Here is a 26,667-nt window from a genome sequence, read left to right on the forward strand (position 1 = left end):
TCCTGAACATTTACAGAAACTGATCCCTGGGAGGGATACCCATTTATTCCTCTTCCTTTCCCTTAAGAGTTACCCTTATTGGAAAGAAGCAAAAATAAACTATAAGGTGCTCATTTTCCATTTTGGCAAAAAAGAAAAATGAATATCTCCATCACGTGCGCCCTCTTTGCAGGCAGTGACTCCCTGGGTTCTCAGAGAATAGATCCTTCCTTTTCTCACCTTTCCTCCAAGATCAGACTCAGTTCTTGTTTTTTAGAACCACTGGGAAACAATCTGGCAAGAGTCACTGTTGTACCAGCTGATTTAAATTGAAATGTTTTCCCCAGATAAATGCGTGCTAAATAATACACCAGCTCTCCAGCCAAAGGGAAGTGACAGGCACTCTGTAAATAAAGGCACTTAGTTGCTGGTAAAGAGCTGTAAAGTGGTTCTGAGCTGATGTTTGCTGACCAGCAAGAAGCCACTTCACCTGCTTTATATAATTGTCACTGCAGTTTTGCCTGCTCTATATTAAAACTGCATCTCATAGACCCAAATGTCACATTGGATATACCATCCAGCGTGGGGTATGCTACCTTTTCCTGTAATTGTTTTTGACAACCAGACTTCACATCTCCTATCTTTTCAGAGCGCGCCTGGTCTAGAATCCCTAGGCTGGGTCAGTTCTGACACCATGTGGGCTAGAAAAGTGACACCAAAAGGGAACCAGAAAAGAGAGGCAAGGAGCAGAGAGGAGGTCTAATAACACAAGAGTTGCAAGTGCCTAGACACAAATTCCAGTAGACACTCTGTTTTCTCAATGTTGAGACACATTTTCCATATTCTACTGTATCAATTTAGGAAAATTTTCCATGAGACTACATGAATATTCTGACCCCAGAGCCCATTTATCCTAAATCCACATTTCTTTCCAACTGGGTTCTGGAGAGATGATAACATAGCTTTAGGACAAAGCTGAGGTTGGGCTTTCATAAAGAACAGAATAGATAATGAAAGTTGGGGCAATGGGAAAAAAAACTGTGATTATCACTCATGGGGATTTCAGTTTGTTTTGCAAAATGAAGAGAAACATAAGTTTGTTTTGTTGCATGTAATCCAAGTCCTTTTAGAGTTTGGTCATGATTAATATTTAGATGAAGAAGAAAGTATCTGAGGTTAGTGGGCATCCTAATTGTTCAAACAAGCATCCCAGAGGAACATGGGCTGGGAAATAGCTCCCCACCCGGCCCATGGGTTGGGGAGTAAAGGGACTAAGTGCAGGGCCATGGCCGAAAGTGAGCACTGCAGCAGGAGCCACTTTGATGTGTTGATAGCACCACTGGACTACTACCTGTGGAAGGTCAGAATGTCACCAGAGGATGTTGTCCAAAGTCAAGGATAGGATAGGAGCAGACAGGGTAAGAAAATAAAGAGAAATATGGGCTTTCACATTCTGCCTCAAAAAGAGAACAGAGTTCTGGCTCCTAGGAAGAATGAGTTCCACTGCTCTGCTAAGCAGGAGGCCAGGAGAATGGCTACTGGACACAGACACCTAGGCCCTGCTTTCTTTTGAATGTGTATGTCTTGGTCTATTTAGGCCACAATAATAAGTACTGTGGCTTACAGACAATACACAAGAGACATTTAGCTCTCATGGCTGAGGAAGCCAGGGAGTCCAAGAACAAGGAATAAGAAGATCTAGTGTCTTGGGAGGAGCTGCTTTCTGGTTCATAAATGGTGCCTTCCTGCCCTGTCTTCATGTGGCAGATGTGTGCTGAGTCTCTCAGTCCTCTTTTCTAAAGGCACAAATCCCATTCACACAGACTCCACCCTACTCACCTCCCAAAGGGGCTTCCTCCTAAGATTTGCATGGGTTGGGTTAAGATTTCAACAATGAAATTTTTGAGGAGATACAGTAGTATGCACACAAGCATATATAAAGGAAAGGGTCTTTGTTTCCTTAACAGAAAAAAATCAGTTCCCATTCGCCTTCTTGTCTATTGTCCACAAAAGCTATTTTTTTCTTATTGTTCCTATGATAAAAAGCATTAAAAAAATCTTTGAGCATTGGAAAGGGGAAAGTATTAGTAGCAATTTGGCCACTATATAGAATCTGAGGAGTGGAGTAAGTTTACGAGAGTTGGGTCTAAATTATATATTGAGATTCTCATCTCAACACCTTGAAACTCATGAGAATTAAACTGAGAGGACCAGGAGTGCTGGGGAAAGAAAGTGCTTTCCTGTCTTGTCCATCTGCACCAAGGGGAGAAATGCTGCTTCTGTGTCTCTCTATTCCTTGGCTGGCATGTCTGAGGCACAGGAGGCATGTCTAATCAGGTCATTCAGTGAGTTCACTGCACTGAATTTGTTAGCATGAAGACTTAAAGTTCTTTATAGCAGCACATCCAAGCCACTGGGAATCTTGCTGGAATGCAAATTCTGACAGGTACAGCTGGGGTGGGCTAAGAGATTATGCATCTCCAGCCAGCTCTCCCAGGTAATGCTAGTATTGAAGGATGATGAATTGCTGAACGGGGCTTACAGTCAGGGGCCCACTGCCAGCCTACCTCTTCTCTTCCTGTCTTCCCACATCTTCTTTCACCCATGCTGCTGGGGCAGGCTCTGCCTCCTCTCTGTGCTGCCAGTAAGACCTCAGGGCCTCCCTCAGAGCTTTGACACACTGTTTTTTTGCACAGCGGCCAAGCAGATGTTGAGATCTAAATGTGACAATGGCAGTGAGCATGGTGGGGTGGAGAAGTCAAAATTCAGCTCCAGTCAGGGTTATGTCAGAAGAATGGGTGTCACCCTTTTTCATGTAAGAGGAAAATTCGAGGTTGTTATAACCATCAGACAGACTGAGGAAGTCAAAGTTGAAGAGGTCACATTAGTTATCTCATAGGCAACACCAAAGACAAGGTGCTTCCTGCCTTGACCGGAAGCTGCTGTAGATCTCAAGACCCTCAGGAGAATTCCCACTTCCTTTCCCTCTATCTGGGAGCAAGGCTACTGGCACACAGGAAGCAAGCCTGCCCCCCAAGAGTGGTCTGCTTAGGGTAGCAGGGACTGCTCAAATCTGCTCAGAGCCTGGCAAGAGCTACCCACAGAGTCAAGAGCTCTCTTTCTCTTCCAGTCTCCAAAGCCCAGCCCCTACCCTTATCCTACTGATGGTTCTGCCCAGAACTGACTAAAGAAAGGGAGCGCACAGGGAAGAGCTTTCTAGGAACTATTTGCTTCTGGCTTTGCTGCAATACTGAGGCGACACTGGAAGGAGCTGGCAAAGCTGAGTTGACAAAAGATAATGGCACAGGTACAGGTCTGGGCTGCATGGTAGCCACTGAGCTGATCTTCCTGAAAACCCTACACACAGAGCTCTACCCAGCCATCAGGTTGTGCTTCCTATCCTAGCATTTGCAGTTCTCATGGGCTATGCTTTCTCAACTCTCCATCCTAGGATGATGGGCTTGTGATGCCATCAGGCACCCAGGGCACCTGTCCAGTAGCCATATATGACAATCATCCTGTACTTCATGACAAACAGAGATGGCACTCAGAGGAGCATTTGTTATGGATTTCTGCTGTGCTGCCTCTCTGAGACTCTTAGATGACATCTTTGCTTGTAGCCACCTGCCCAGGGTCCTACAGCAAATGACAAGGAAGAGGGCATAGAAAAGGCAGATCTATGTCATTTAAGGCTGCTGTGTGTTCTGAGGAACACGTATGGGGTGACAATGTCACCTCTTTCTAAATGACTTTCAGTGCCCATACAGTCCCCTCTCCCTGGAGATCACCATCCCCTGATCAGCAGAGTCTTAGAAGCAGCCCTAAGAATGCAAAGTTTAACACACCCATCTCAGTTCACTGGCAAAAATGCAGACAGCAAGACACATTAGGGATTGTGCAGCCAGCATCTTTTGAGTGCTCTGACATTTAGCAGGTGACCCTGGTCTTAAAGTCACCACACAGAGAAGTTGAGGAGATGGCCATTTAACCATGTGTTTATTGTCAGGGAAGGCAATGTAGTGTGTGTGTGTGTGTGTGTGTGTGTGTGTGTGTGTGAGAGAGAGAGAGAGAGAGAGAGAGAGAGAGAGAGAAAGCGCGATCAGGGCAGCAGCCTGCATACTGGGATGGCAAGAAGAAGAGGCAGCAGATGCCCCTCTGAAAGCTATGACGGCGACCGCAGGTTTCACTGCCAGGCAGGCTGATGTGAGCCTCTTTGAATTACTGAGTGAAGGATATCCCTCTTGCCAGCCCCTGTCCCCCGTAGGCACAGCAGAGAAGTATTACAGGCTGTCCTTACCTTGGGAATTAGCCTGCAAGACCCCGATGCTGTCATCAAACTGCATAGATTTGATGTTGAGTGACGCCAAGATGCATTCCTTGTCCTGCAGCGAAGTATCATCAATATTATTCTGATTGGCTGACAGGATAACGCACATGTCACAGAGGTTGATGTTGACAGCCCTTAAATCAGCCCGACTTAATGGCGTACCCTTTGGCATAGAGAAAAAAAAAGGAGGGAGAGAGAGACAGAGAGAGAGTCAAAGAGAGAGAGAGAAGAAGAAAAAAATAAAAACAAATTAAAGATTGAGCCAGAGCTCTGGGAAATTATTTAACTAGTACCTTTTTTATGCCTTGACATTAAGCTGGCCTAACTGCATTTCAGGGAATAGGGGCCGCGTGCTAATCTAAAGGGTAGTTGGTGCTGATGGCAGCATTTCAGGCTGGCTCTCAATACTCAATCAAGCTATTACTAACAAACGTGCAAGAGGAATAATGCCAGGGTCTACATCGTCTTCCTGCCTGGAAATTGTCTTGATTTAAGTAACTGTCCTATGGCAACTTCTGGTTTTCAGAATGTAACGAGGGGATGGGTTTCCAGTGCCTGTTTATTTCATAGCAGGTCACTTCTCGCTCAGGCAATTGACAGCAGTTTCAACTAGAATTTCCAATGCAGCCAAGGGGAAATCAGAGTAAGGTGGGTCTAGACGCTCTGCTCAATTTGGAGGCTACAGAAGGCAGTGGAATGAATGTGCATCTCACACAGGAGAGACAGAAAAGAGTCAGCTTCGGTTCTTATCATTGCACCGCGTATTTTCAGGAAAATAGAGAACAATGACATCATCTACTAATCCAAAAACGTCAGAATGATTAAGGACATGGCTGGATATGAAATCAGCAGAAGAGTATGCAACAGGTCTAGAGGGAGCCGGTGCTCCATGTGGTCACTGACTTGGAAAAAAATCTCTTAAGAGTGGTGAATGAAAAAAAGTATGAGAACAATTCAAAACAGTGTAACTTCATTTATGTAAAAAAAAAAAAACCCTCAAAATCGAATCATACATTTATAAATATATGTAAATTCAAAGAGAAAACTCAGAAAAAAACACACATTAAACTAATAACAGTAATTACCTCTGGGGAGAGGAAAAGGAGGGAGAGGATGGAGGGGAAAGTTTGCTTTTGACGTTATATACTTCTATATTGTTTGAATATTTTATAACAAGAACATATTTGTATATTACTGGGGTAATTAAAAATAAATAAGCCAGTAAACAGACTTTTTTAAGTCCCATAACAACATAAAACAGTAGGGAAAAAATTGAGATCTAGCAGATAATGACAAAAAGTCTGGAAGTGCAACCATTGGTAAAACAGAAGGACAGGGCCATGGCCTCTGCAAGCTTTGTGTCCTCAGGAGGGGTCACAGCAGCGCTAATCAGGCCAGTCCTCATCTGAGCACCCGGAAGCTATGCAGCACCACTCCGGGGCTCCCAATCAATCACCATCTCCCTAGCTCCTCTGCCTCTGCTTGGCCTGCACTGAGGCCCTAGTTATATGCAACCTAATGCTTGTGCAGGACAAGGGCTTGCTAGCTGTTTTCTCTACCACTTCCTCAACCTCAAACTGTACCTACATCCATATATCCATTTATCTGTGGCTACATGCATATGTGTCTGGCTGTCTTTCATTTCTCTACCTACACAGTGACTTTGGGAAGATAGACCAGGCCTTTCTGTAGGGTACTATTTAAATGATGGCATGTGAAAATCTGTGCAAAATTTCTTCTGCTTGAGTGTGTTATATTTTGGTGAGTTTGAAAAGGATCTACAAATACCAGTGCCAATTCATACTGACAGAAGTAAGTGAGATTGTAGAGAGTCAAATATACACACACAACATATACACACAAATAGCAAATATCATATACCCAACACCACACACACACACACACACATACACACACAGACTCATGATGCTTTTAGAGGTCAAGGAACCAGGTGTCTTGCATGTGGCAAGATAATTGCAGAAATATTACAATCAAAGCTACCATATTTCTGAAACTAGAAAAGTATACACAGTGTGTATTTATGCTCTTGTAAGTAGATGGCTTTTTGTTTGTCTGGAGAAGGCCATCTTTACATATGTTCACTAAAGCAACTGGAGTTTGGCTCTGCATCCAAAAAAAAAATCTGTCTGATATTTTTTCACACCTTTAAATATTTATTGAGGACTGATCATGTCTGGTATTATATAAGACAAATGGAATCTACTAATGGGTATTACTTGTGGATAGATCTTACATCTTCTTTAATCAATTACATTACTTAGCTTTTTTCTTTTTCCATTTCTGAGACTCTGGAAGCTGATAAGAGAAATAATGAATTTTAGCTTCCTCAATAAAGGCAAACCCAGATCTCTTGACATGCAGAAAAATTCATGTTCCTGTTGTAGGGATATGAATTTATAAGGAAGCATCTGGAGGATAAGTAATATTTGAGTGGATTTGTTACACAGGCAACTATATTTAATGTTGAAAAGCACAATGCTCTATAGTTTTATAAAAATTTGTGGGTAATACATGGCTAATTATTAAGAAGTGGTGAGATACACGAATCATGTAACCCATATCCTTACCTGAAAGCATAGAGTCCCAAACTGTTGTCTACTGGGATCCTTGTATTTTATAGTCAATAACATCACATACATACACATGTACATACTTGCACATGCACACACATGCCACACAAAAAGCATTGAAAACAGTGCACTTCTAAAAAAAATGGTGGGTAGGGAGTTACCCACAAAAGGATTTGGCCTTCTGTACAGAAGAACAACTGACTTGTTGTTTACATTTATTTAGTCAGAAGCTGGCACAGACCGAGGGTTCTCGAAGCATTAACAATGCCATGAGTAAAATGCCATAAATAGCTGTATAAGCAAATTCATGCTGTAAGCATCACAATTGCACAATGCTGTCTGTTTCATGTAGGCAAGAGGAGAGACTGTTTAGACACTGAGATGGTTAATACATGTGATACCAGCTTGACTTCTTGCCTGATAAAGGACTGAACTTGGTTGCAAGCTCTTTTTAATAAGGTCTCTCAGGGTTTGTGTTTTCCTCGACAATGCATGAGGGAAAGGCTGCATCCTCGGGCCCATACCCAGATGAAGCAGCAAAGGCATGATCAAAGCTACAAAGATTATATCCATCTGGGATTTTCTTTTATGAATGAAAAGAAGAAGAAGAAGCATCAACAGCATCAGTAATGTGACCTTGGACTTACAGGCAATATGGATACTTTAGGGAAGTTATGGAGTGTCTCCCATTCCCGCTTGAGGTACTCAATGGAACCCACGAACACAATGTGCTTGAGCTCATGGTAATGGAAGTTGCTGGCACGGAGCGGCATCACCAGGTTCCGCAGGCCAATCAGGGCTGAGCTGACGTCACCAAAGATGCAGACCACAACGTGACCGCTCAGCACGGTCATGGCAGCCTCACTTCGGGTCTGCAACAGGGAAATATGCAAGAGGGTTAGAGAGAGGACCTCATAACTTTGTAAGGAGAGAGAAAAGAAATCATTAGTGCAATCGGTCAGCAGAACACTTGCTAAATGTTACTATGTTATAATGATTCTGAATAAAGGCCCAGTGTCCAGGGTGGCCCAGTGAGACCCCTGGTAGTTCTCTCATGACTCTTGAAGTTTCCCAAGAGATTCAATATAAGCAGAGCAAACCTAGCCCCACTCATCCTCATTTTCTGTCTTTGCTGCTTTAAATGTCATCATTTGCCCTCGTACCCTCCTGCCACCAAACAGGGCAGCTCAGCCTTGGACTTTAAATCTCACAAACTGTGGGCTAAATAATACTTTTCTCTTTAGAAGTTAGCAGTCTCATGTATTTCATAGTAATAATGCAACACTGACTAATACATTTTATCCATGTCATATACTGTACATGTTGTCACGTAGATATCTGAGCATGTATGTTCACACTGTATTCATGTAATAAACAGATAAATAACAGAATGTAAACATACATGTACACACATCACTACCTTCTTGAGGAAAAGACAGAAGTAGGATATCCCATACGTATATGTGAGCAACAGCTATTTCATAATGACTTTCAGGGAGGAAAAAGGAATATTTATGTTATCTAGAAAGGGAAGTCTTAGTTTCAGTGATGTTTTTGATAAAATACTATGCTTTTTTTGGTTCTCTTGTTGAATGTGATAAAATGGGTCACAAAGGCCCCTTTGTGAATCTCAGCTCAAGACATTTGAGTTTTGAGTTCTGGATTTATCAATAAGGTATCACAGTACATCACTGAACCAGTAGGCGAAACACGCTATCCAAAGCCAGGGGCTGGCAACTGTGACCTTCAGACTCAATCTGATGCTCCAGTCTTTGATAAGTCCAGTGAGCTAAAAATAGTTTTTCCACTTCACAATGGTTTAAAAAACAAAGCAAGGCAATGGCATCAAATATGAAGATTAAATGAAATTCAAATTCCAAGAAAATTTTATTGGAATACAGTCAAGTTCATCCATGGTTACTTTCATGTTATAATGGAAGAGTTGATCCACTGCAACAGAGTTCATACGGACCCATGAGACTAAAGTCATTCATGATATAACCTTTTCTAGAACCAGGATATTGAACTCTGCCCAGGGCTGCTTGGGGTCTTCAGGGACATTTCTAGAGGGACTTGCCTTATATAAGAAAAAAAAATCCCAAAGTAATCATTAAAAGGGTCTAGAGACACATCAGTAAGAGCACCAGGCCAATGCCTTCCCCCAATCTCAGGTACAGATTTACAAAAAAGACAAATGAAACACCCTTATGCAGAGGAGGACTCTAATTTCCCATGGTTAGCCACTGCTGGCCTTTGTGCTATCAAAGAAGACAATACAAGGAAGCTAATCATGAGTCGTTCTTTGTCGCTTGCTTCTAGTTCAGTGCCTCCCATCTTGGCGCCTTCCTGTCTGTTCACCCACCACATGCGTGGATGGTCCCATGGGGCTTACAATGCTTTGGAGGAGACATATTAATGTCCACGACATATATCAAACTCTGCTTGATTTAATCCCTAGCATTGACCAGTGTATTGATTGTTTAAATGCCAATACTGCAATTCATGACAATGTCAGGGTTATTATAGTAACCCCCAAGGAGAGGAGGAAGCTAGCTCTGGTTCCCTGATCGTTAGACTAAAGCAGGGGCTGTCACTATTATTGGTTTCCTTCTGCAGCAGTACCGGGAAACCTGAGACACAGGCTATAAGAAACGTCTTACTGAGACCAAGGAGGACCCTCCAGGGAGCTCACATCACCTATCCTTGTTTCATGGAGAAGACTTAGATTTAGTTTTCCAGGCTGTGTGTAAGTCTAAGTGCTTGGATACTACTAGCACAGAGTCATCTGGTCTGTGACATGCTGTGATGGAGCTCCAAATTATTTTTAATTGGACAGGCCACCTGAGAGGCTAGTTCCCCTCAGTAAGCCAGACAGATACAAACTGGGTCCAATCATGTATAAGGGAGATAGGTACCCTTTAAGAGAGTAGCCCAGCAATAGATGCTGCTTAGATCTAGGATTAAAATTCCAGTTCTCCAATGCACCATAGCAATATCATCTGATGTTGATAACTTGATAAACTTGATAAAAGTACATATCTCTGCATCTTGACTCTAGAAAGTCTGATTCTGGAAGTTTTAAGACCTACCAGAGAAACTACTCATGTGCTTCTCTGTGTCTTGTGCTTCCTGTGGATCCTTTAAGGCCTAACCCAACTCAGCCTTCATGGTCTTTTTAGTACAGGTGCTGCCAAACCATGTGCAGCCTTTGTGGTTTACACCCCTTCCAAGAACAACTTGTTTGCATGTTGTGGATGTCACTGGCTTCTTATACACATGCTGGTGCTTCTCCCTATATTTGAGCACCATTTTATGTCTCATATTACATAGCTTTAAGTTGACTGTTCCACAGTTACATTTTACATCTTCCTTGTAATTAGAGGATCATTTCCTAAGAACCTGGGACCATCTCTTATACATCCTAATCCTTAAAGCTGTTAGTATTAAACACGCAGTGGGTAGACACAGCTTCCATGCATTGCCACATAGCTAGCCCTTCCTATCATTCACAGTCATTCCATTGTTAGTGTTCCTTATGTCAAGTTATCTAAATGGTGCCTCCCAGGCCATTTCTAGTCCACAATACTGCTTTATCGACTTCAAAGAGCTTATTAGTATCTGAAATATTACTATGCACTTATTTGCCTAACTGAAGGTCTTCTGTCTGCTCCACTGGGGTGTAAACTTTATGCACTATACCCCCAGAACAAGAGTGGTGGGTGCTTCCTCCCTGTGACTGGGATTAAGAGTGTGATGCTTGGATTAAGGATGTGTGATTACTAAATTAGCCCATTGACTGCTCTGGCATAGTTCTGGCATGGATAATGGGAAGACCCAACCTGGGTGTGGGTGGCACCACCCAAGAGGTGGGTAAGCTAGAAACGATAAAAGCGAGTGAAGCAAACTGTTGCTGCTTTGGTCGCTGCTGCTGAGGCTGCCTCCTGTCTTCCCTGCCATAAACTATTGATTCTTCTCTGTGATGCTCTCCTGCTAAGCTGCCCTGTCTTGGAGCAGGCAGCCATGCACAGAAACCTCTACCAACTGTGAGTTAAAATAAACCCTTCCTACCTCAACTTTGAGTGCCAGGCATTTTGTCTCAGCAATGGCAAAAGTAACAAAGACACACTGCCATCAGCATTTTGCTAAATGATGTTATTTTTCAGATGAGCTCATCTCCTTAAACTCTTCCCTTCTAGTAGGGGATGGTGATCAGATAGCAGCATACACTGCTCAGGAAAATCTAGGCAAGTTATTAAAACCCTGTATTTCAGATCAAACAATTAGTAAATGACCTGCCACCTGCAGGAAACACCAGGCTGAACTGAGACTAGTAAGGAAAAGTGTGGTGGATGTAATAGAAAGTAAATAGCTTTGTGGCTATTTTCTGCATTTTCTCTCCTGATAAGTTACACAGTGGCTGTCTGCTGAAATTTTAACTTCCTCTGCTGTTGTCCACAAGTGTTACACCTCTAAGAGGCTCCAATGTGATGCTGTATTGGCTTACAATGCTCAATTATAACTAAGCTGATAAAACACCTACTAGATAAAACACAGGGAAAAATCCAGTGGATTAAAGTGCAAAGCAGTTCTGAGGACCAGGAACAGTCCTTGTTAAGTAAGAGCAGCCCTGGCTTCAAAAATAATAGGCCTTCCCTGGCTGATAAAGGAGCTGGTGCACAGAAATCTGAGGATTAGAGGCATAAGGGAAAAAGAATGTTTCCATTGGAACTTCCTGATTATTAATCCATTTTTCGTGGATTATCATGACAATAAACTCTAGGAAAAGTCTATGTAGGCGTTAAAAGCTAAAGCTGTTAACAGGACCAATGCAGAGAATAGAATGGATTGTTATCTGCGCTGATATTCTGGGACAGAACAGCAGAAGCCCGCTGCTGCCACTGAGGTACTGGAGAGTCATCCATGAAATACAGTTCTGAGTCCCAGCCTGCCCAGGGGACCATGGTTCTGCATTGTCATCATCAGCAAATGCATGTGCCTGTCTACAGTATGTACTAGGAAGGATCACAGATACAAGGCTATTATTTATAGGGATACAAAACAGAGCTGTAAATAAGAAAAAGACAGTGTTCATATTTCTTTATGTCATTTAAGTATAATAATAATAAGTAAAACAACAGGTCACTTAAAAGTGTCCTATATTTAATCTTCACTACAACCATTCACTGTATGTTGCAAAAACAAAGACCGTTTTGTGACGGATGAAAGAACCGAAATAGAGAGAGTGAAAAGATCTTTGCATGGCCATGCAGCTCCTAAATGGCCCAGGCCAGCTCTGCTCCTAGAGGTAGGTGGACAGAAATGAGCCACATCCTGCCTCCCATGATGCCTCACGCCCACAGCACAAGATCACCACTAGACTAATGAGCCCATAAATATTCAGAGATTGAAAATTCTGCTCTCTGCTCGCGTTCTGATTACAGCTCTTTCTGTCTGAGTCTCTGTTAAGCATTTCACTCATCAGAAATGATTAAGACCAGGAACTGTACCATCCCACCATCCAGTTAGGAAAACATTCCTAAGGAAATGTAGGGCTAGGAGGAAATGTACATAGGGCATATCCAGAATCCCTCTCTCACCAGGATGACTTTCTCGATCTCCTTGGGAGCGCACCAGTGAAACATCCCAGTGGAGTCATACTTCTTGACATTGGAGTCCATGTTGTCAATCTGATCATTCCCAGGAATCAGCAAGGGGTCGTGCCTGGGGAGACAAAGGACAGGGAAACTTGAGCAGAGAACAAAGTCATTATAAAGAGACAGTACCCCCTGAGTTACATCTCAGAGGACATTAGAGAAGTAGAGGAAGCCACTAAACTGGTGGCTATGCTCTTGCTTATAGACCCACCCCTTGAAAGATAACTGACGCCACCCATCAGCATTCATCAGAAGATGCTGGTTGGATTTCTCAGGAAATGATCCTGCCTTTTCCCTGCCCATCTTTGACCACTTGGGCTTCATTCCATTTTATGCATTCTGCTTCCCTTTTTACAGTCCACCCGTTCCACTTTACCAGCTATCCAATTTCCCCAACACGCGCGCACGCGCGCGCGCGCACACACACACACACACACACACACACACACACACAGACCCCAAAGGGTTGCTATTAGCATCGGCGATGAAGAGGAAGGAACAGGAACAGAGCCTCATGCTGACTGACTGGCATGAGGATGGAAAGCCAATTACTTGCTCTTTCTGACTACAACTTCTGACGTGATGCTCTTCACAGTAAAAGCTTTAACAGGCTGCACTTTAAATATTTTAGCAATTTGCCCAATCAGATTTTGCTCTCCCCAGCTGAAGCCCTTTAAAGATTCAGCAGCGTGTCACTTCAGAGCAGATTGACTACCAAATGCCCACATCTGGAATACATGATTTCAATACTAAACTACACCCTCGCTCCTCGCTTTGACAACTGTATTTGCACTAACCATCCAGTGACACCCCCACAACCTCCACTTCCCAATTCAGCATCCCTTGGATGAGTGACTCAAGATGCATCTTAATAAACTAGTCTTGAATTCCCAGGGCTACATGCATCCTCCGTTGGCTTGTTTATAGGTAGAAAAGGAAGAAGATTCTATAGTGGCTCCCCTCCAGTGGGCTGGCAGAGCCTCCTTAAAAACCTTAAGTATTACAATAAAATTAGGCAAGTTTAACATGGTCCTGCAGCATCATGGTCACATTCATCGCCCATGATTCTGTCTCTTTTCCTCTTTAAGAGGAAAGTCACTGATGGATTCTGCAACACTGACCACACGTAATTAAGTCTCTTTCCCAGGCATATCTAATTATGTTTGTAATGAAGTTATCATCCCTGAATAATACTGACAACCCAAGACAGACATTAGCAATGCTGCAAATCTCAAAGAAGTATTATAATTTTAATCATTAAAATGACCTCTTTCAAGTATCAAAGAATAGCCTTTATTTAGTTTTCAGTATTTTCCTTTTTGAATTTTGTCTGACACTTTTCCTTTAGATGTTTGGAATGCAAAGAATGGGAAACTAATATTTCTTATCTGGTTAAAAAATATAAAATTTGGATTTCATATCTCTATGATAACCTTCCCAATATGTTCCCTATCCCACATAAGATGGGAAAACATTCTCCCTGCATTTATTTATTTCTTAGAATTTCTTCTTCAGACCCACTAAATAATAAGTACCACATGAAGCATTCCTACAGTGGTATCTTGAAGGAACCATCCTAGATTACTATACAAGTTGCCATATCTAATCTCACAGTAGAACAATCCAACTCACAGTAGTATTTCATTGGCTGGAAAATTTGGGGTATTATAAACTACGAGACCACCTTATAATTACTGAACTGAGTCAAAAATAATAAAATAAAAAGACATTACAGGGTGACAGCAAATTCTCAGGTTTTTCCCTTTTTGTCCTTGAAGAATTTTTAATAGTTTCATGGATAGCAGTGTCTGTACAGATACTACCTCAGACAGAGGCCACCCCAAAGGTTTGAGAAAATGAACTCTTTCTAGTCTTTCAAGAGTGTAGTTTGGTTGCAAAAGTATCTTAATAAACTTCCCTGAAGACAAAGAGCAATGTTCAAACTTCTTCCCTGGTTTATTGTTTGGAGAAAAAGAATTACATCAGAAAGGTCTGAGAGCTACCCCCAGTGCATTCAGGGCTTAAAAGATACACAGGAGTACGTTCACACAAGATCAACAAGCAAACAGATAATGCAGGAATCTGGCAAAAACTCCTTTTAGAAACGCTGAGAGAGGAGATGTGTTTTGGATTGGTATTTTTGATTCCTTCTAGGAAGGAAGCATTCTTTGGTAACTGTGGCCTGTACCTTTCATCTTAGAAAGTAAAGAAGAAAGCCTTGTGTCTATTTTGCCCCTTATTGAGAAGAAAAAAAGACAGTGAATGTCAAGTTTCATTAACTGGGGTGAGGGTCTGGGGAAACCAGGTACAATTTGATGCTAGCGCTACAATCCTGATTTATGTTGGAATAGCCAGAAACCACCAGGAAATCTCAGAGGTACTCCACACTACGCTCTGTCCTCCCTCTCTCAGCCTGACCTGGATAATTTCAGTATATATCATCCAGGATATTCCCCCAAGGATCTGATCTGAGGAATATCAAAATCTCCTTGAACAAGGATATTTCCTTCTCAGAACTTTCATGGTAACTGAAATTCTAACGCTGGTTTCTTTAATCAGCAAAGCAATCAATAAATGTGAAACCCCTATCCTGAACCAGAAATGGAGGAAATAGTAATAACTAAGACAAAGTCTCTAGTCATAGAAGTTCACAAAGACAATGTAACATGGAGGTTGTGATGGAGTGTGGTAGGCGTTATAATGCACAGAGCAGTGTGAGGGTATAGGATGGAAGGAGCTGTTGCTTGCCTTGGATTTCAGTAGCAACAGAAGCCTCCTCAAAGAAGGTAGCATTTGATCTGAGCCTTGAAAGATGAGCAGGAACCTCCATGTATTTTAATTTTGGTGCACTGGAAGCTATTAGAACCCACTCAGAGAAGTAAGGCTCCAATATGGTGCTCAAAGCCATGGCCAGAGATGTTGGTATGGTATTGACATCACCTAACCCAAAGCATAGAGGATTCAGGACACCATGTGAGAGGACTTCAGGGGAACCACTGCAGTTAAATGGAAAAACGGAAGATGAACTCAACTGGTTAATCGGGACTGGTTGAGAGCAAACTAGGAGAGATACATGAAGTTAGATACAGCTGAGACTGTACTCCCAAAGAGGAAGACTGTTATAAAAAGTAGAAGTCTTTCAACAATAAAATGAGTTGTTTACCAAAGCAGTAGTTTTCCTATCATTGAAGACATTTTGAAGAGCTAGGATGGGGAGTGTTAATCACAAATGTTAGGTAAGCCTCCAAGGCCTCATGGAGGAGAGAAGCAGCTAGGATTTTGGAAGTATTGGGAATTGCTGAGAAGAAAAAGGCCAGAGATGCTGAATAGGTGAAGAAAGATTGTTGGGGCAAAGTTGGGGAATAAAAAGGCTCACTGAGGACTGTTGCTTTGTGGTTCCATTAAAGTCCAGCAATGTTCTCCAAGCACTGGTTTTCTCTGTCTGAGAGGGAGCTTGATATATGAGCCATTCCAGAAACTTAATAATCTGTGATTACTAAGAGCCAGGCAGGACAAATGTTTTCACAGTGCCACAGAGAGATCTCTGGCACAGGCAGGGAACTATGAATCAGTTGTCTTCAGGCACTTTTACCTCCAATGCAAAAATTCTGGACATTATGTTGTGAGAACAAAGGTCACCCCTATGCCACTGAGCAAGCTAACCAATGTTTCTGCGGTCCATAGAGGCCTGGAAGAATCATGTATATGAGAATGAGGATCATCACAAACCTCTGAATAAGGCAACCCAACATCTTCAGTTAAGAGGATGAAGAAAACTACTTTCAGGGGCTTCAGGGCAACTTTTTGAAGGATACTTAATTGAAACTAAGGCCCAATACTGAATATTGCCTTTCATGTTGGATTTTCTCAACCCTAAAAGTAATCCCTAACTCTCCTAAAACTCTTCATAATTAACCCCATGCTAATTTGTCACTTTTGATTTAGGCACAGTACATTTCTTATTTGAGAGTAGTGGAGATTCTATGCAAAAGTTATGGCTGTTACATCACTGATATGGGCTGAACTGTGCCTCTCCACCAACATTTGTATGTTGAAGTCCATTAATCCCCCTTACCCCCAAAATGTGACCATATTATAAGGTATGGTCTTTTAAAAGTAATTAATTAAAATGATTTTGGGGGTCTCCAATCCAATATTACCAGTATTATAAAAAGAGGAAATTCAGACACAGACAGGTAGTGGAATAGCTATGTAAAGACACAGGGAGAAGTCAGAAACCTAAATGTCAAAGGAAATGACCTGGAACAGATCCTACCTTCATGAACCTCAGAAGGAATCAAACACGCTAAAATGCTGATCTTGACTTCTAACCTCCACAAGAATGAGAAATTAAATTCCTGTTTCTCAAGACACTAGGTGTATGGTACTTTGCTATAGCACTCCTGGCTAATAAATAGTTTAATCCACCTTGTGGAAAGGCAAACATCATATATCAGAGAGCCCTCAACTAATGACCCTGACTGCCCTTCTTGAATCTCAGGTCTTGCCTGTTCATATAAGGAGAGAAAAACCTATTACCATCACATGAAAAGATACCAAAGTTACAGAACATTTTTAAAGAGTTTGGGCCAAGGTCTCTGCCTCCCTAGCACTGTCCTCAAGCCCCAACATGCATACATAATTACACTCACCCTCCCCAGGTGGTACCTTTTCCCTAGTCTTTAACTTACCCTTGCATTTCAAAATTGGTAGAGCCCAACCAGAACAAAGAGGGCTCAGCTAAGAGTTGCTCTCCACTGGGGATGGTTGGGAGTGTATACCATCAAGGGCATCAAATCAATTATTTCCTGAGTGACAATTTAGCACAGTGGCTTAAAAGCATTGCCTCCAGAGCCAAAATGCTTGTCCTCACATTTTGCCTTATCTACTACTTGCTAAGATGTGTTTTGCTTCAGTTTATTCATCTGTAAAGTGGAAGTGTTAATCACTACCCTTAATGGATCCAATTGGAATAAACACATAGCATGTTGCACAGCACTGTAAAGAGTATGTCTTCAGCAAGCCTTAAATACTATTCCTATGATTATCACTCTTTACACTTGGATTAGGATCCATCATATTCCTATCCCTGACTGTCATGAAAGGAGGCAGGCAAAGTAGAGAATTTCCATAATAAAGGTAGAGTTACTACTCTGACTTGTGCTAATGTAACCGCTGCTACCATGATGAACAGTTACCATGAGATGAACCCTTACAAACTAAACCTGCGGCATTAAACCTACATTTAATGACTTGCCATCCCAACAACACTGCCAGGTAACTTCTGTTATTATCAAACCATGTGTATGGTTGGGAAAGAGTGGATCTCAAGGCTCAGGTGCGCAGCAACTGAGAGGAGAGGCAGGACTTCGACAGAAAGCTTGAGGGAAAGCCAGTGCTACTGGGTTTCTCATATCCCTCACGTGCAGGAAGTGGCTGTGTGCTGTGCCTTCTCCACTGTACTGTCCAAGTCACAGCGCCCTAAGCTGTAGAGAGAAGGAAACCAGCCTCCTGGCATTTTTGAAATGCATGCCTCATGCATTTCAAAAGAAGAAAATTACCCTATGATCTCTCATCAAGACACGTGCTAAGGAGAGCCTTCAGTTTAGGGTAGGCAAGCCTTTGTTATGTCCCAAATATCTGAAGACTTGGTTCAGGAATATCCACCTTTTCTAACAACACAGAAGCCCCGAGGAGTTAAATTTTTTATATCAATGCTCCTTGCATCTCAGCTCATGCCTCCAACATGCACAACTAGAAATTAAGCATGCCTGATTTCCAGTAAAGAATAAAAGATACTTGTTTTGAGGGTTCGCAGAGCAAGAAATGCCACTTGCCATCAATTAATCTCAGGAAGTGAACTAAATGCCCCGCTGCAGCAGAAACACAAAAAGCTTGCCTTGAAGACAACAGCCTAAAGCAAAACCACAAATCCCTTTTCTAGCTAACCTACTGTGAGGAAGCCAGTATTATATTTTAAAGAGCACAGTTCCCCTTACAGGCAAATACAGCAAATCCCAGTCTGCTGGAGCACTGGATTCAATGCTGGACTGCAGAAATCTACATTGAAGTACAAGTAACAAAACATACAAGATTATGAAGCAGGACAGTTAAAATTTGAGAATGGCATCTTTTTCCTTGCTTGATTTTTCAAGACCTCATGCCTTATCACAGGATAACACCTTCTCCATCACTGCAAGCGTCTCACCTTGATGAAGGCTGGCCCTGAAGTGGTCTCTCTGGGGAATGGGAAGCTTGATAAAATGTATGTGACTTTCTCATCTCTCTGTAAGTCCTTCAACTAAGTGACCAATACCACTTTTATTGAGCTTCTATTATACCAGCAGCAAGATAGAGATATTAGGGCATTTCTTAGAGTTCAGAGTATAGCCTCAGTGTTCCCATGAAACCATTGTTCTCAGCAACCAGTGAAACAGAAGCTGGTTTCTTACTTTAGAGGCCCCAAAGAAATGTAAGATGCTCCTTTAGGGATAAGTTTGAGCCCCATCTATCAGATGCCTAGCTTCTATAGGATCTCTTATTTTTCTCTTTCATGTACTTCCAAAACCTACTAGAGGTCACAGTACTTGCTCAATAAACAGTCCAACTAACAAAAAGAGCAGCTGAAGGACCTCTAGTCTCTGAACTCTTGAATCAGTCAACAGACTCACTACATCTTTTTTAAGAGAGCTCATTCATTAAGATATCTAGGGACAATTTCTTTTGAGCTCTGCATTAGTTTTCATTTGCTTTAGAACTCAGAATAGTCACGATAATAAAGGAATAATAATGGGAAGAGAAACTCTAAAATGTCTCTCTCACTAATCAAAGTTGCCTGGAGCTTGCCTGCAGCGAGCTCCTTTACCTAATCAGCAGGGAAGAAGCCTGCATGATGTCAACAAAGGTCAAGATGTTCTTAATGAAGACAATGCTGAGCACTGCAATGTGAAAACTGAACATTTCTGAGAGACAGGGTCCTATTAGGACTTCCTCTCACTGCTCTGATTCTTGGAAGGGGGTGATTCTCAGAGCAGGTCCCAGACCAGCCCGATCAGCAGCCTCTGGGAGCTTGGCAGACATGCAAATTCTGGCAGCCTAAACCTACAGCACAATGCTCTAGGGAGCCTTTACATGGTTTGAATGAATCCTATGGAAGTTAAAAACATCAGCACCAGCTTGACTGAAAGGCTGTGGTTCCACTCAGCAAAGTCAGAACTAGAGAAAGGCGAGTCATGCAGAGAGTGCAGAGTTTAAGGAGGTGGGTCAGAAGGCTCACCCTACTTTTGGCTCTGCTATTCAAATAGAGGGTCACAGGGCTGCTGGGACTGCGAGCAAAGCCACATCCAAGTTATATCTTCTGATGGTGACCCTGGAAATTTAAGTGCTGTGCTGATCCTTGATGGGGATGCCTAATCCAGATATACACAAATGACTCTCTTGCCTACCCCAATTCGCATGAGCTAAACAGCAAACATATAAATAAGCAAACTAAATATTAGTTACTGAATAATGCAACACTTGTAACAACACTGCAGTGTTCTATACGCCCTTCTGACCATTGCTTCCTCTGTTCCATAGAAAACAACCTTGCATCTAGTCCTTAAATCCTTGTCCGGAGTGTCAGAACACACAGAGGATCCCTACCTGTGCCAGACAAGGGAGACTGGATGGGGTTTCAGGTGGTCTCCTCAAAACAGCTTATATTTTGGTATGCAGCACAATAAATGATTCCAACTGCATTAGCCTTAGTCTTGAGTGACACTTACTTCTGGGTACTTACCATTTCTTGCTATTTTGTAAGGACCTTGACCTTGAATTCTGGCCTCTGCCTTAACTCATCCTTCAACACTGCAACCATCTTGCTGGTAACAGTCACTGCCCCGAGACACAGGTTCCCAATACCTGCCCCTGATTTCACACCTGGGAATCTCCGGAGCCCTCCTAACAAACTTTTCTGGTCTGGGTTTAGCTATCTTGGTAAAACTAGGGCCCCTTTCAACTTCTCAGGGTCTAATTGCATTTTTGTTTCTGCTTCTAAAACCATTTCTTGTTAGATATCCACCTTCTCAGAGGAAGAAGGAAATCACCACCTTTATGTTTGGGACACAGCCTGGCAGAGCTGACATGTTCCTCAGTCATAGAAGGGATTGTACAAGATTGTTCTGAAAGAAGACAGGATAGTGACCCTCTGCTGAGCAGGAACTCGTCCAGGACCTGTGTTGAGTCCAGCCAAGCCTTTGTATCCTGACACCCATGATGTATTTCTGCTTTGGTCCCACAGGGCACTGTCATATGCTATTAGTTTGTGCATTAGAAGGTGAATTTCCTTAATAAAACTGTCCCTGACTTCCTCTTTTGCTGCCCAGTGCAAGGAATTGTGAGGGTGGCATTCGGTCCCCAACTCATAGTTGGCTCGGGTCATTTTGCCAGTTTGTATTACTGGACTCTGAAACACTGGCAGGCTCTGCTGTGGGAAGTCCTAACAAAAAGTCCCTATGAAAGGTACAAGTCAAAAAGCAAGGAATGAGACTTAACAAGCAGATGAGTTTATTTCACTTAATGAGCAGTCAATGCCCAAGAGGATATTCTGTTTTCCTCAAATCATATTTCTCCTCTCATTGGGCAATCTAAGGGCCAAAATTTTCTGTGTCTCATCTCCTGATGCTCTCCTCAAGGTGTAGTTTCTCTCTTTTGGGTGTTGTCAAATATCCCCACTGGCATGGCCGGGAGTGAGCTCTCTGTGTAAATTGTCTATCTGCCAACATCTTGCATGCATCTTTATGGTCTATGCTTCTCTACCTCACTCCAAGTCTCAGGACTGGTGTCAGGAATGATATACATTCTTCCTGGGACAACTGTCTAGCTGAGACCCGGGCCACAGCCAACCCTTCCTGGTTTGATACCCCAAGAAGCTGGCAGAGGCTGAAGCTGAGTGGACTCTCTCTTTTATACTTCTGAGCTTATAGTCCCAGAAAGGTTCTAATGGGGAATTCAAAGCCCTTCTTTATACCACCACAAATGATGCTGCCAAATCAGTTAGGGCTTTGCTTCTGCAAGGGCTCCCCAAAGCCTATGACAGCCAAAAGTCTTCATGATCGAATTCCAGAACATTCTCATGTTTGCCAGTGATGTTATGCCAAGGATCCCTTGTTCCAGCCACACTCAGACATTTACAGTGTTCTAAGCACTTTCCCTATTTCTTCCATCTTCTTAGATGGAAGAGGATGTTTGAAGAGGTGAAGGGAACTGGAAAGGTCACAAGGCACTGGGAGAGCCCTTCTGCTTTTTGCCAATCAGCAAAAGGGATGTACCAAAAATTATCCTGGCCTGGAAGCTTTATTGCCAGTGCTGGATAGTCAAAGACAATTATCTTAATTAAATGATAAAACTTAATTAAACTTAAGTGGACTTACTGGACTTTATATACAGCATCTGTGTCTCAGCTTCTTCATCTGTAAAATGGGAGGAAGAATAGGAACATCCCATAGAGTTGTGATAAGTACTCTAGTTCACAGGCACAGTGCTCTTGCAATGACATCTGGTAAACTATGAAGCAGTGCAGGTAATCTTATCAGTAGAGAATCCCTCTCCTCTGGGGACTAGGTTAAATAACCCCTTTCAAACCAAGCACAGCCTCAAAAACCAAAATAATGATAGCTCTTTCTCTTCTCATAGCCCATGCTACTATGATCTCTTAAATTGATATTATGGCATTTTGCTATATATGTCTGTCTGTCTGTCTCCTCAACACTTTGAAAACAGGGACCTCACCCAATCCATTATACTTTAGATATCCCAGAGACCTTCCATAATTCCTTGAACACATTAGGTTTTCACTAAACATTGCTGGATGGGACTTACTCAGAGAAAAGGATTAGGAGTAGGCAGCCAAAGAGTCACAGCATTTTGGGGTTCTGTTTGAGGACACAGTATGAAAGACCAGGCAAGTTCTCTTTGTCAGGTACTCACTGCAGAGAAATTCTTATTATCCAAGAAGCTCTAGTAGGTACAATGATTCAAGGTGGCTGAGGGATGAGTTGAATGTGATTGCATTCTGTGATCTTGAGTGAGGATTTCAGAAACCTATGACTCTGCTTGAACTATAGTCAAAGTGGTCTTCCGTATAGTTTTTATCCTAGAGAATCTATTCAGGACCAAACATAGGGCCTTGTGGACATGGGGAGTGGGCTCTATTACTGTGCTATACCCTCAACCTTAGAAATTTTTTATTTGAATATGGTCTGTGAGGCTCCAAATTAGGATCTCTTGACTGAGACAAAGTTCTTTCCCTTCACAGCTCAGGTGGAATGAACTATCCCAGCAAATTTTTCCTATGCAATTGAGGAAAGTCATGGCTATGCTTATACAATACAAATTCACTAAGTAGGAAGAGCCACATAATAGGTGCTTGGAGTATCTTGGTGGAAAACTATGAGGAACTCCTTAAACAATTCCTTGGTAAGTGATCAACATGGAAGGGAGGTAAGAAACAGATGCAAGAAGGGACTTGGGGATCTCAGTGGCTCACTCATCAGTAGGGGCAGAGCCAGAGGTGATCCATCATTAGGCCCATGTGCTTGGTATAGAATGAACACACTCATTTAGCTTGATTTGGCTGTGAAAGTTGTTTTCTGTCTGGGTGACTAAAAAACGTACTACCTCAGGATCCAGACACAAAACAAGGCTGTTCACCTAACGACTGTGCAGAGAATTAAGTGACACTAAAACACTGGGGTAAGCCTGATACCAGAACAAAGGAGAGACAGGACCATTAGTAGAGAGTCCCTGTAGCATTTTCTGCTGGCAGATGATTTGGAAAGAGCCCTCACACAAGAGCATGCTTTATCTGCAGAAGCCACAGTGGTAAATTAAAGTCCAGCCTGGCCCATTCCGGGCTCTCTGGTTTCTCTTGGAGTTGTTCCTATCACTGTCCATAGGGCACTAAAACCTGCCGACACTTGGAATGATTGATTCTGCTCAAATAGCAAGCTGCAAACTCATGTTGAAAATCCCACTTCAAATAAGTCATTAGCTTCCTATATGGATTTTCTGAGGTCATATGGAATAGGGCCTGGGAGTCCAATCTTTTGAAGCATAGAAAGAGGATGTTTGAAGAGGTGAGGGGAACTGGAAAAGTCACAAAGCATTTCTGCTTTTTGCCAATCAGCAAAAGGGATCTACCAAAAATTATCCTGGCCTGGAAGCTTTATTGCCAGTGCTGGATAGTCAAAGACAAACCAAAAAGCTCTTGGATTTTTTTTTTTTTTTTTTTACTTCGGAGATTCATAAACTAGAAATAAAGGAAAATGAAGCAGGCAGGCTCAGCAGAGGCCCTGTCCCTGTTCTTCTTCATTAAACAAGTACATAAAGTGCCTGGGACATAGAAAGTCATGGTGGACACCGATGGGATGGTCCATTTCACCTGAGCTGCCATAGAAACCACTGTGGGCGGGTAGGAAGGATAAAGCATTCCTGTGACTGTAGCCGTGGTGGCAGCAGCAGTGCAGAAGCACCAACCTGAGACGCCCCAGTTCTATAGCTTGGCAAGTTTCAGCTCAGCACCTGACCCCCGTTTAGCAATTCTGATGTACCACAGAGCAGACAGCTCTAGCCCGGGATGAGTGCCTCCCTCAGCCCCTCTCCGGCAGGCAATGAAAGCAAGATCCACTTTGAAAATTCTCCCCCATCATGCAAACTGACATAGGCATGCTTTTCAAAAACCCACAGCCAATCTGTTGATCATTACTTATTTACAAAGGCCTTCGGGCAGAAAGTCCTGTAAAAACCATACTTGATACGGTATACACTAGCTTTCTCTGCTTGTGGAAAAAAGAGTCCCCCCAAGGCTACCTCAAACCATCACTTTCTATTGCACATAAAATGTAGCGTGTAACACTAAAGTATTTAATATATATGGTATAATATATCTACAGGAAAGGCATTTGTGTAGAAGTATGTTACCCTGGATTTGGTAATTTGATGTTTTGCTGAAGGCTACGACTTAAAAAAGCCTCCACCTCGTACAGGAGACCTGTCATCTTGGTACCCAAGAGCCAACAGAATAAAGAAGTACCCTTAAGCAGCAAAACTTTGACACAGCTTTGAAGCATATGAAAACAGTATAACTCCTCAGAATTATTATTACTCAAGATCAAAGAAATGAGCCATACTTTACATAGCAAACAGGGACAGAGAATTTGGCTCCAAAGGTTGCAGATTTTTCAGACTTCTCCTTATTTATTTATTTATTTGCTTCTCTAAATTTAGGCAAAGAAAAGCACCCGGGCTTTTCTCGCCTTTAAATGGAGAAAACTATTAGCGCTAGATAAACCGATTATCTAAAGGTGAGTAAGTAGGAAATGAACATTAGCCTGACAACTGGCATCATAAAATGAGAAGCTTAGCAGTTGGTACATTTTATTCTTCCTCATAAACTGTAAACAAGAATGTAAATCAGAAGCACCCAGCAAGGCTGAGCCAGGGGAGGCCAGAATTCCTAAGGAATACTTAGCAGGAGAAGTTGGTCATAATAGCAAAGGAGAGAGGGCTGGGTGAGTCTCCCACTGAGAGACTGTGTACCCCACTGGGAAAAAAGGGGCAACCCAGGTCGTGCCCCAGAAGCATGTGGAAGGCCAGGGAGACACAAATGTCGTGGAGAAATGGGCCACAGAAATCATCACGATTGTGTATCAATGATCCAAGGGCAGACAGGGGCCACTGGCAAAGAGAACAGTTAACATCCAGGGGAAGGGTGTTTCCAGGGCAAGGACCACTCAGGGCAGCAGGGTACGTCTGAAATCACTCCCATTTCATGAGGGCTTTAGAGAATTGGGAGGTCAGGGGAAATGCGTATTGGGATTTGTGGATGGATTTGCAGATGAATCAGACACAAATGGGAGAAGAGAGAGAAAGGGGCCAAGAAAGGGAACTGCAGAACTCCTGACATTTTGTTTCACCTGGTACTTCTTAGAGAAAGCCATAGCTGAGAGAGAAGGAAGGGAGGAAGGGAAAGAGGAAGCAGGATGGGAGGGAAAAAAGAAGAGAATGGGAGATGAAAAAAGAGGGAGAGAAAGAGGAAAAGAGAAAGGAAGAGAAAAGGAGGGAGTGAGAAAGCAAGCCATATTTCATAATTAATACTGCTTTTAGCCTGCGCTGAAGTGAATTACTTTTGAACTTTGCTTTGGCAAGTCCACAGATTATTAGACTTTTTTTTTATCAGTCAAAATCAATTAACGGAAATTTGATTTCAATCGACAGGATAAAAGGAAGGTAATCTTCAGGTTCATTTTTGATTGTGATGATACATCTCACATATGGCCTTAAGTACAGAAAACAGTCCTCGGAGGGACTCCAGCAGAAAGAGACTTGCCCCAGGCAAACTAACCACAGAGTTCCTCTGATTGGTTCCCGGCGTCATTAGTGCCACTGCTGTTTAGGAACTACACACAGACAGGACATGGTGACAGCTAAGACTTTAAAGCCTATGTATTTTTCAAACAGCTTTTCAAACTGTTTTCCATGACAGAATTTTTTCAGCTCTATCATTAACTGCTGACAAGCTGACAGAATAAATACTCCAGCCTTTAAGAAGCCATCTAACGATCCCCTCCCCCGCCGGTGCTGGCTGGGGAGGGGGCCCCAGAGAAGACAGAAGGAGCCAGAGAGGGACCCCGACCTTGTGCTGGGCCCTCCTTACCTCATCAGCTTCGGCGAGGAGTTGGGCGAGTTTCTCATGCCCCCATTCCGTTGCTTTTTTTTTGGTGATAGCGTTGACGGCTGCTCGTCTTCAACTGGAAATACAGGCAGCTCATGAGATTAGGAACAGTTTGAGGGCAGACTGCGAAATACAGCGAGATATCAAAGGACACACACTCAAGGCTCAGTCACTCACTAGGAATTCAGGGCTGTCTTTTAGGACCCAATGACAAAGACCAAATGCGTTAGTCAGAGAGGCAGGCTTTGAGAAGGCTGAAGCGACACCTCTTTAAGCTCCAGCCTTTGAACATGCACTTTAAACAAACTAAAACAGCTTAGAAATATCCTGCCATAAGAAAAAAAGAAAAAGAAAAAAGAAAGAAAGGAAAGGAAAGAAAAGAAATTATGATTTATCTGCATA

The 26,667-nt window shown here is 42.6% G+C and overlaps 1 protein-coding gene across 29 annotated transcripts in view; it reads right to left on the minus strand.

The window, feature by feature from the left end:
• Kcnma1 (potassium calcium-activated channel subfamily M alpha 1) overlaps positions 1 to 26,667 on the minus strand; it is a 736,611-nt gene that overhangs the window by 69,362 nt on the left and 640,582 nt on the right. For all 29 annotated transcript variants that reach the window (XM_063238715.1, XM_063238714.1, XM_063238712.1 and 26 more), the window contains 4 exons: positions 26,248 to 26,341; positions 12,495 to 12,618; positions 7,545 to 7,769; positions 4,277 to 4,469 (listed from right to left, as the gene is read on the minus strand). In XM_063238715.1, coding sequence (XP_063094785.1) covers positions 4,277 to 4,469; positions 7,545 to 7,769; positions 12,495 to 12,618; positions 26,248 to 26,341 — 636 coding nt within the window. The remainder of the gene's footprint in view (positions 1 to 4,276; positions 4,470 to 7,544; positions 7,770 to 12,494; positions 12,619 to 26,247; positions 26,342 to 26,667) is intronic.

The sequence above is a fragment of the Cavia porcellus genome, unplaced genomic scaffold (assembly GCF_034190915.1).
Source record: "Cavia porcellus strain 051 isolate PalLab524CR breed Dunkin Hartley unplaced genomic scaffold, mCavPor4.1 scaffold_28, whole genome shotgun sequence".
In the NCBI taxonomy this organism is placed as follows: domain Eukaryota; kingdom Metazoa; phylum Chordata; class Mammalia; order Rodentia; family Caviidae; genus Cavia; species Cavia porcellus.